Genomic DNA, 11,061 nt, shown 5'->3' with positions numbered 1-11,061 from the left:
GCGCGCCTCACGCCCGCCTCCTGCTGGGGGCGGCTGGGCGCGAGCAGCAGCTCGCGGGCGCTTGGGCGGGGCCACCGTTGGCGCCGTTTCCAGCCGCCGCCGCGGGGAGGGGGCGGTCGTCCTCTAAGATGGCGGCGCCGGGGCCACGTGGTGCGCGCTGAGGGGAAGGACTGGGGGGGAGGGGGGAAGTGGGGCCTTCACTGGTGACATGGCGGCGGTAGAGAGCACGGAGGAGGGCGAGAGGAAAGATGAAGCAGAGGAAGACGAGGTGGAGGTCAGTGCCTGCCGGCATCGGGACGCGCTCCCTGGGCGTTCCCCTTCTTAGGGGAAGGGACGTGGGCCGGCCCCCCTCGGGGCGTGTCCGTCCTGTGGACCCGGCCCGGCCCCTCTCCGGCCCCCGCCGCTGAGCCGGCCGGGACGGGCTGCCTGCCGGGTGGCAGCGAGGGGCCCTGCGCCCGCCCTCCTGTGGGCTACCGGGGCCGAGCACCGGCTCCGGGGCCCCACTGAGGCAGGGGGTGGCTTTTCTCCTCTCGCCGTACCTCTGCAGGGCCTTCCCCGCTTCCCGGGAGCCGGTGTCTCCGGTCCGCCGCCGTGCCGCTGCTTGGGGGACGGCCGGCGGGACAGGCGGGACGCCTGAGGAGAGGCGGGACGCCTGAGGAGAGCTGGGCGCGGGGGCCGCCATCACCCGGGCTGGCGGTGGGGTCCGGGCACAGGGCGAGCGCCTTTCCTTGGGCCCGTCGGGCTTCTCTGCTCCCCGCAGCGGTCGTGTCCCGAAAGCTGGATCGTTTTGGCTCTTCTGCTTCAGGTTTCCCGGAAAACGGCGTTGTCGGAAAGCACTCCTCCAGTTTCAGTTGCTTCCTACCCCCATGACACCTGAAAATACAAACTATTGCTTTTCTAATATTGTGTATATTTATTCATGGATGATTAGTAGATGGTGATCCTTGAAAACTTACTTTCCTTGAATAGAAGATTTTTTTCAAGGTGGCTATTTTTTTGTTTTGTTTTTGCACTTTCCTCACCCAAAATTGTAAGGAATTGCAAACAGGAATTGATTTCAAAGCAATATGTTATAAAGAGTTAAAACTAACCATTTCAAGCAACATGTTGCTTAACTTAACCTTTTGCTGTGGTGTCTTATTTAGGTAGGTACTAAAGCTTTGGAAAAAATGTATTTTGGAATATGTAACTGGTCATATTGTTACAACTCATAAATCATTTATATCCATCCTCATTTTTTCAAGGGTGAAAAAAGAGCTCCCTTTCTAGCTAGGAAGAAAAGCCCAGGAAAATCAGGTGTGAAACAGGTGTCTCATGGAGTAGCGGGTCACTGCATTCCCCTGGGTGTTGATTGCAATATCTGTCTGCCATTCTCTCTAGACAAAACGCAGAATAAGTCAGATCTGTGGTCTGTTAATTCTGAAGGTCTGGGTCTTTATGTGCTGTTCTTTTTGGTTTGGGTTCTTTGTTGGGTTTTTGGGGGGTGCCCCCCCCATGTTCAGGTATATCAATTACAGGTGTACATTATAAACTTATCTTGTAGGAGCAACTGGTCATGGTGGAACTATCAGGAATTATTGATTCAGACTTCTTAGAAAAATGTGAAAACAAATGCAAGATTTTGGTGAGTGATTACAGCACAATAGGAAAGGGGTAAGTCAGTACGCGTGAACAAGGGACTGAGACTGTTTCTAAATTCCTTGAAGTGAAAAACATTTAGATCAAATCATTGATAGAGAATTATGTGTGCTGTCTTGGCTGTATTTGGCTGCATGTTGTGGGCTATCTCTATTTCAGAAATGGCATGTGGTCTTTGAACAAACATAGTATTATGTAAATATAAGTATTTATAAGCTAGGAACATTAGCCCGTCTGATTTCAAGGTCTAAGTTCATTTTTTTTAAATCATGTATTTTACATGTTTAAAAAAATATATTGTTAAGCGTACTTCTTCAAGTACTTTAAATACAGCTGACAGGTAAAGCCAAAGTCTTTCTGAATTGAACTGTATTTGCAATGGGTATTTTGCAGATACTGCCTGGCAAGTTCAAGTGTTGTGAATGTAAAGGGTAACTGGGTATTAAGCATGTGGTAAACAGTTTTGGATGTTGCTTGCTTCACTGTGAGGTTGTTGTAGGAATCTGGCTTACTTGTCCTTTTCCTTTTGAGTTGTTTAATCACTTTCTCTGTATGGGACAAATTTTTTTTTGCCCTTCAAAACTTATGTGGACTCTGAGAGCCCTATAGATAGTACAAGTACTATTGATTTGCAAATACTTTCTGAAACTAGGCCTTTATCATAGACTGAAGAGTTGGAAGAGAACATCTCAGAGTATGCAACTGATGAGGAATATATGTGAGGTAGTAAAGTCAGTTCTGAAAATCTCAAATGTAGAAATACAACCGAAATTCATAAATTATCCATCACTGGATGGATATGCTTTTATAAGCAGATTTGTTTTCTGGATCCGACCTAAGTTGCTTGACATATATTACACAAATGATCCATTACTGGTGGCTGAATGGCTACATATTCTTCAATAACGTTAATGGGATTCTTTTAAATTTTGTGCTTTGAGATTCTCTAGTAATGTTACTAGAAAAACCTTTAAGTATCTATACTGTATCCTACTCGTATCCAAACCTACCTGTTCTTGCTCTGCAGAGTAAGCATTCCTTGAGATTTCTTATAATGGACAGCTGTTCTTAAAACTCCAATAAAAGATTCTGCTTTGGGTTAGTCTGTTTAGCAAGTTTTCTGTGATGCTGGTCATATAAGGGGAAGACAGTCTCCATTTTTGCATAGTCCAAAAAGGAATGCAAATTAGCTAAAGAAATAAAGTTTTGAATATTAAAAACCTTAATGCTCTTGCCTCGTACTGATGTGTTCAGGTTTTTATTAACTTCCTGTAGTAAAAAAAACCAACCAAAAATATGTTCTATACATTAGGTTAATGCTATTGTTCTCAAGTTATGCAGCAGAAAGAGAATCCCAGAGCTTAAACTTTTCTGATCTTGGATACTTCTGGTTTTTTAATAGTACAGGAAGAAAATTACACAAATTCCTATTAACCTGTGTGATATTCTGTATTTCATGCAATTTACCACATAGTGCCTCATCTTCAAAACTTTTAGCATGTGCTTATGCTCATGTCCTGAATAATGTTCATGATGTACTATTAAAAGACATTTTGCCTTAATTAGTGTATTCTGTTCAGGCATTAATTTTTATCAAAATACAATTTATAGGTATATCTTATATTAAGAATAATGGGATCATGGCCTGTATATTTGGAAGAGCTCTGCTGTAGAGGAAGGGAATGAGCTGATAGAACTGCTGCCTTACTCTCCCACTCCTTGTTTAAAAAAGTAAAATTAGATAACAATTTCCAACTCCTTCACAATGTAGACACACAGTAATCACAGAAGCTTCTGTGACCCTGCAGTTGTACTTCCGGTGCTGGTGTAATGCTTCATGCTAGACTTATTCACCTTGTGTATTTTCAAAAGACTTGAAAGTTATTCCACTTTATAGAATTTGTATTAATTGGAGCTTAGAAAATAACATCTTTTTTCATGCAAATACATATATTTTTATTTGTTAATTTAAAATAGAGGTTAAATTGATTTCCTAGAGGAAATAACAGCACTTTAAATTTATTTACTGTAACCTAAATAGACTGTTGGCTGCAGTTTGATCTAAATTTCTTTCATCCTTTTTAACATACTAGAGCATTTTCTATACCAGTTCAGCATTGTTGGTTTTGTTGCGATTAGTAGAACAGTATTATCTGGCATATTCTTTGTATTTAATATATGGAAAGTAACATGTATGATGATAGACTGAAAAACTGTCATTGCATTTTATTTTTACTAACAGTACACTGATTCTACAGTAAGATTGTCTAAACCCTTTTTAACAGTTATGACTGCTTAACTAAGCCTCATACAAAAATGTAAAGAAAACTCCTTCTCCCCCCACCCCCAATGCTTAACAATGCAGAAGACCTCAGGGTTAATTGTAATGTCTAAAACTATTTTTACTACATTTCTTGAAAAATATAAATATTAATTTAATTGCATGTCTTGCCATTCTTTCAGGAGTCTGCTAGCTTCTGTAAAATCCTATCCTCTGCAGAACTCTCTTACCAACTTCCACTGTTTTAAAGATGTACTTTTCTTCATATGAAGCTGATGGTTTGAGAAAGCTTTACAGTCTGGAATCCATTCCTTTTTAATACCAAAAGAAACTTTTTATTTCGCATTTACTATGTTATGCAACACTTATTTTACTGTTATTACCTTATGTTGGTTGGGTTTTTTTTAAACTATTTATCTTTTCAAGGAATTGATGTAATACGGATTCTGCTATATCTGTCTTCTCTGGTCTTACAGCAAGAAATTTCTCTTTAAGAGAGACCTGACATCTGTGCAATTTTGTCCCCCTTTTTGTAGGGAATAGAGACAGAGAGGCCCATTCTACAAGTGGACAGATATGTATTTGCAGGAGAATATGAAGGTAGGAAAAATGATGTGGATACAATCTCTCCTTTTTCGTGTGACCCAAAGAACTTTCTTAATGTCAGTTAATTGCACTGCAAATGAAGAACATGGTCCCATGAGGTGCTGAAGTTCTGGATGGTATTTGTATAACACCATATAGAGCAGCACCAGTCTGAGTTCACTCCTAAATTAGCCATGCATCCATGTTACTTACTGGAAAGTATGCCTGGAAGCTGACTCTGGGCTGCCCCATCTGGTATTTCTGCAGGGAAAAACGTGGGATGTAAAATGCCTTAAACTAAGTGCTGCTTGTCTCCTGTATGAGCAGGACTGACATGTTGTGCAATCTGCAGTTCTCCTATTTGCCTTATGGTGACAACATTGGTCTGGAAGAAAATGATCTGGAATCCTCCCTTGTAGTGACTTTCAGTGACCATGATATTCCTGTCTTGTTCCTGATTTGGCAGTGTGGTTACCAATGCTGGCCCTTTGCGAGGGTCGGGAATTTGGAACGTTCCCAGAGCTGTGCCAGTGGGTGCGGTACCTGCAGCTGATAGAAATTAGTCTCTAAGACTTTCTCACTCTGTTTTCTGTAGATACCTTGGGAACCTGTGTGGTTTTTGAAGAAAACACAGAGCATGGTAATTGTTGTGATTTGATGTCCTGTTTGTTGTGGTAGCTGGGGAGGTTAAAAATATGTAGCTTATTTCAGTTGATAGTGGAATTCACTATAATGATTGCATCTGGGGTATTGTTTTTTTTCTCCTCTTTTCATAGTAGATGCAGAAGGCAACCAAAAAGTACAGCTGAAATACAAGTGCCATACAATGAAGAAGTTGAACATGACACGGACACTTTTGACAGAAAAGAAGGAAGGAGAAGAGAATGTTGGTTAGTGCCTCTGCTCTTATGCATAGGGACATGGATGGATTATGTTTAGGAGTGTCAGCCTTGATTAAGTCTTTGATTCAAGAGCATGCAGGAAGTTAGAGGAACTTTTCTTCTGTAGACAAGAAATGTGTATATTTAAATACAAAACAAAAAAAAAGAGAGAGAGAGGGAAAGGTTCCTTCTGATCAGTGCTGCTTCCAAAAGTGGCTACTAGGAGATTCCTACAGAAGAGCAGGGCAAACATATGCTGATGTTCCCTGGTATGGTTTTTGGCACTGGTTGTGAAATCAGAGGTGCAGTTTAGTAGTTCTTAATTGATTTTTTTTTTTTTTTTTTTCTTTTTCCCATCAATTTTTCTAATGGCTGTTTGAGTCTCTGTGATTGTGGAAAATCTTTAATATCCTTAGTAAGAAGTTCCATGTTCTATGTACGACAACTGAATTGTTCTTACTGAATTTACAGTTAACTAAAGATTGTTTTAACTTACTTGCAAAGGCACACCTAGCAGACTATTCATCTTGATTTTCATTCTGTGGGCAGAACTCAGTGTTCCTATATTTGCTTTGTTTCAGTGGTGGGTTTTGGAACAGAAATCAGATATTTTACATAGTCAGATACTGAGTATCCTATATAGTAGTATTCATTAGCAGTATCATGTTGCTTTTTTCATTGAAGTCAGTGTTACTGCTTCATATTTTAAGAATATGTTGCCATTTTACATGATACATGGGCAGTCAGCTGGACATTGTTCATAGGAGATATAACATGAAATGTCATCTAGAATCTAACCAAACATCAGCATTCTTATTGACATCATGTACTATTTCTTCTCTCCATATAATTAAGTAGGTAATATTAAACAGATTATTTTAAAAGTACAATAGACTAGAGAATATGTTGCTGTCTTTTTCTGGAGGAGCAGTAACAATGATACCTGCTGAAAAAACACTTTGTTTCTGTACCCAGACAGAATTTTAATGTTGTGCATACAATGTAACCACAACATCTTGTGAATTGGCAACATGTACTGCCTAAAAATCTAAGTGGGTGGGGAATCCCAGTTCTGTTTGGCGTCTGTTTGATCTGTGTTGTAAGAGCTTGACATACTTGAGTTCAGGAGATGACACAAATTCTTACACTATCTCTGATGTCATTCCCTATCATATTGCCAGATGTTCTAAGATCTAGGTGAACAACCATTTTCTCTTTATTGCATTTGTAAAATATTTTCTCAGCATTTTGAGTTATATTGAAGTTATTTTAAGAGTATAAGGGTGGAGTCTGACACATCCATACAACAGGAACTACCATATTGGATTGGACCAAAGGTATTTTAGGCCTGTATTGTATTTCTGACTATGGACAGTAGTAAATAGGTATGTGGAAAGTAGCAGGATGGGGACATATACATGAGTAATCCTTTTTTTTTTTTTTTTTTGGCTATCCTTCCAGTGTTTAGCAGTTCATGAATATCCTGAGAAGAGTTTTCATCTGGACTACTATGTCTTTAGTCCATAAAGGCTCTGTCATCGTCACTTGCTTTTTCAACCTGTCTATGCTTTTGAATTCTACCACTTTTTATGTCAGTTAGTTTTCAAATCACATTTCTGTTGGATGGAAAAAGTACAGCTTTACTGTGGGTTTTCTTGATTGTTTGTTTGCTTTTGTGGTTGTTACAAATGCATGATCTGGTGCTTCCAATGAGTGCAAGTTGCTTATTTTCTCAGTAGAATTAGGAGGCAAGTCAATCCCTATTTGTTTGCCCAGTACAGCCTTATAGACATCTGCCCCTTCTGAGCTGTCTCCTTCAAGTAGAATTCTAGTCTCTGTCTTTTTTCTTTGCTTTTTTTTTTGGTGGTGTTTGGTTGGTGTTTGTTTTTTTAAAGTTTCTTCCCATGTAGAGCTAACTATGCTCACCAAATCTTGTTTCTCTTTTCTATTTTTACAGTATGGGTTGAGCAGGACACAGTACTCATGACATGGACATAGCATAGTTTTGTATCTTGACATTCCTGCTTTTCATTACTTTCCTAATAATTTTATCTCCCTTGTGGCTGCTCTTTAGAGACTGAGCTGGTGACATCAGTGAGCCATATACAATGCCTCCAGTATCTGGATAAAAACCTGTAGCTATATGTCTTGGATAAGTTGGTTTAGCCTATGCATGCTATTGTTAATTTATCAACAGTTAAGTTTCTCTTAATTTTAAGCTAGTCCTTCAAATGCCTTTCTGTTCTTCATAGCCTTATTTTTAAAGGAAAATGAATGGTTTAAGCCCCATTGTGAGACTCACCACAAAAATTAGCATTGGTCCAGATTCTTGAAAGACATCTTTCTATCTTAAGTGATTCTTTTACTTAAATGTTGGTCAGGCTCAGCCTTAATAACAGTGGACTTTAAGAAGAAACTGCTGTTAACTCTTAACTCCTTGTCATGGTTGAAGCCCAGCCAGCAGCTTGGCACCATGCAGCTGCTCACTCATTCCTCCTGCCTCCCAGTGGGATGGGGAGGAGGATAATCGGGGGGGGGGGGGGGGGAGTAGAACTCATGGGTTGAGATAAGAACAGTTTAATAACTAAAGTAAAATAAAATGTAATACTAACAATAATAAAAAATGAAATGATACCAATTATAATGAAAATGAATATAATAAAATAAAATAAAAAACCCAAGAAAAGACAAGTTATACACAATGCAATTGCTCACCACTCGCTGACTGATGCCTGAGCAGCAATCCGCCCCTCCTGGCCAGCTCCCCCCAGTTTATATATGGAGCGTGACGTTCTATGGTACGGAATATCCCTTTGGCTAGTTCAGGTCAGTGGTCCTGGCCATGATCCCTGCCAGCTTCTTGTGCACCTGCTTGCTGCCAGAGCATGGGAAACTGAAAAATCCTTAACTTAGGATAGGTGCTACTTAGCAACAACTAAAACATCAGTGTGTTATCAACACTATTTTCACACTAAATCCAAAACATACTGTACCAGCTACTAAGAAGAAAATTAACTCTATCCCAGCCACACCCAGGATACTACTCTTTTTTCGTTAATACCAATTTTCTTTCTTTGCATCAGGTGGAGTGGAGTGGTTGCAGATCAAGGACAGAGATTTTTCTTACAGCAGGCCTAATACAATTTGCAGCTTTCTGCGTGAAAAAGAAGATTCTGAAGAGTCAGCTCAGGCCCAAGACAAATTGACTGAAGAGTCAGAGGGAGAGGTGAGTGGTGGAGGAAATTCTGACATGAATTGTGATCTGGAGAAGCAGCACAGCTTGGAAATAGATGCCTCTATTCCTCTGCCTGACAGCCCTGCTTCTGGGGCAGAGGATTCTCCTTCTGGAAGTGTGGCCTTAGATGATGCCCCTCCCTGATGTCAGCTCTGATCTTTTCAGAATTTCTTCATGGAGTTAATGGGCCAACTTTTAAATGCCAACTTTTATAGGCCATGACATGATTTCCAGTTTATCTGAGCAATTAATAGTGGAAAAATGGACATAGTGTTCTTGTGCATTGCTTTTATGTTTGGATTATAGTGGGGAGGGCTTAAGTGTGTTTTAAAAATGCTGATTGGTAATGTGTGTGTATCTACCTCAAAACTGAAGAAGAGGAAATGGTTACATAATTAAAAAAAATCCCTACCTTGGAAAAATGTTGATGTATTGTACAGTCTGGGACATTTTGTAAAAAGAAAAAAAAAATTGTTTAAAATAAAGTCCTGAATTTTTTCAAGTATAGCTTCACCTTGTGTGTCATGTTCAGCTCCATACTATGTCTCTTCTTGTGCTGCAGTCATTGAAAGAAAAATTCAAGTAAGTGTGGCTTTTATTATTTGTTTGATTACTCATCAAATTGCTTAGTTTGGATTTTCTCTAGTGTCCTTTGTCCCTTTGATGGATCTTAGAAATCCTTCATGTGGGAAAGGACTTCAGGAGGTCTCTGGTCCAGTTTCCTACTTAAGATAGGGTCAACACTGAATTCAGGCCAAGTTGCTCAGGGCTTTGCCCAGTCAAATCTTGAAAACCCCCATGGACTAGTCCGCAACTGAAATCTAGGTCTTAATGAGTCATCTGTCACTCTTCCTTCCCCCATTTTCTATATAATGTGTGTTACATAAAAGGAAGTATCTTAATTTTCTTCCCGGTTTGCTTCCTGTTTTCCTCTTTTTTTTTCTTTTTTTTTTTTCTCCTTCCCCGTTAACTTCCTGGCTCTGCTCTTCTCCTCTGTCATTGTTCTGAAGGTTTTTTCTGCTTGAGATCCTGTACCCATGCATCAGTGGTTCCCAGACTGATCCATGTGACTGTCTTGTGGCCCCTGGCGAGCCTGTGGGTTGATACTACATACTGCTACATCCTTTTTATTGTCACACAATATTTCATATGAAAGTTGAGTATGTGGTGCATTCATGGTAATGTTTTTAAAAGCACAGCATTTTTATTTAAACAAACTATTTTGAGGGAGGCAGAGAAAGGTAGGAAGGAAATGTTTGAACTGCAACAACGCTGTGAGGGTGGGGATGCCTAATGAAACCCAGCATAATTATGTAATACTTTAATTAGTAATGATCAGAGAAGAAGTTCACCCCCAGCGTTGTTCACAGCACAGGTTCAGTAAAGATAAGCCATCAAAACAGTGCAAGAGTTTCAAACCATCAATCTCACTGTTCTGTTTTTCTGTGTAGAAGCAACTTGGATCATGGGGGAAGGGGAGGAAGAAGAGGGGACACGTTCTGTACTCCTCCAGCCTGGGTGCAGATCTTTTGCGTGGTAGTGTCTGCACTTCAGGTTTCAGGGAGATGGTTCAGCCTTCCCTCTGGATTTAACTGCAGTCGTGGAAGTCTAAAAGCATTGTTCAAACTTGATTTGTATGGTGCTGATAGACAGAGGATAACTACGACTGGAATAACGGTCTTGGGACTATGAAGAACGGGTAAAATGTGTGCTTTTGTCCGCAGTGGGGAGCGTTTGCGGTGCTGGGCTACGTTTGCCGACAGCTGAACCTCCTGTGAGGGAGCCGGACGGGCAGGGTGGGCTGCCGGTGGACAGTCCTCACTGTCATAGCTCCTGCTGCTGAGGACGGAGAGACGCTTCCGAGAGCTTACCCTCTGTCAGCGTGTGAACATAGCAGCTCTCTCTCAGGTTTTGTTAACCGACTGCTACATCGGTCACCGTGTACGTGTAAATTTTTTTATTATGTGCAAGCAGTATTCTAGCAGAATTGTTTTTTGACCTTTTTCAGCCTTTTCTTTCAGTAATATACTGAAGCTGTTTTTTTTTATTCTAGTTTATCTGGGAATTGTGGGGTTTTTTTAACATTTTATGTATATCATAAACTGAGTACCTTCATAATAATGTTTTTTAGTTTTTAAGTGTTATTTATAATGCTCAAACTTTTGTTTCTATTATTATTAGCCCTAACTTTTGCAACCATAGTTGCTCTTTACCCCTCCTTTTCTCCCAGAAAGCAGGTGCTGTGAGTCCGCTGCTGCTGCTAGCAAATTCTTCAGCTTTACTGATTTCACCTAATAAAGCCCAACAAGTTGGTTATTTCAAGGTCGGGTCAAAATTGGGGGGGGTGAGGGGGTGGTGTGGCGTAAAAAGGGTGTTGGGCAAGTATGATAGCTGGACATAGGATTATGGCCGTAATCATCCTTGCCTGCTTATTATGGGTT

The 11,061-nt window shown here is 40.4% G+C and overlaps 1 protein-coding gene across 4 annotated transcripts; it reads left to right on the top strand.

Moving 5' to 3' along the window:
• The first annotated feature begins 189 nt into the window (after positions 1 to 189).
• GTF3C6 (general transcription factor IIIC subunit 6) lies at positions 190 to 10,426 on the top strand. 4 transcript variants are annotated; one of them, XM_049817799.1, is made up of 7 exons: positions 190 to 274; positions 1,544 to 1,624; positions 4,456 to 4,519; positions 5,100 to 5,144; positions 5,281 to 5,394; positions 8,469 to 8,611; positions 10,345 to 10,426. In XM_049817799.1, the coding sequence occupies exons 1-7, from the start codon at positions 209 to 211 to the stop codon at positions 10,396 to 10,398; spliced, it is 567 nt and encodes a 188-aa protein (XP_049673756.1). In that variant the 5' UTR covers positions 190 to 208; the 3' UTR covers positions 10,399 to 10,426. The 4 variants fall into 4 exon arrangements, with proteins under 4 accessions (XP_049673756.1, XP_049673754.1, XP_049673753.1 ...); XM_049817797.1 differs by lacking the exon at positions 10,345 to 10,426 and having other exon boundaries at positions 5,284 to 5,394; positions 8,469 to 9,190; XM_049817796.1 differs by lacking the exon at positions 10,345 to 10,426 and having other exon boundaries at positions 8,469 to 9,189.
• The last annotated feature ends 635 nt before the right edge of the window (positions 10,427 to 11,061 follow it).

This window comes from Accipiter gentilis, chromosome 15 (assembly GCF_929443795.1).
Source record: "Accipiter gentilis chromosome 15, bAccGen1.1, whole genome shotgun sequence".
NCBI classification, from domain to species: domain Eukaryota; kingdom Metazoa; phylum Chordata; class Aves; order Accipitriformes; family Accipitridae; genus Astur; species Astur gentilis.
Note: the sequence above shows the minus strand (reverse complement) of the source record. Positions and strands in the feature narration are given on the sequence as shown.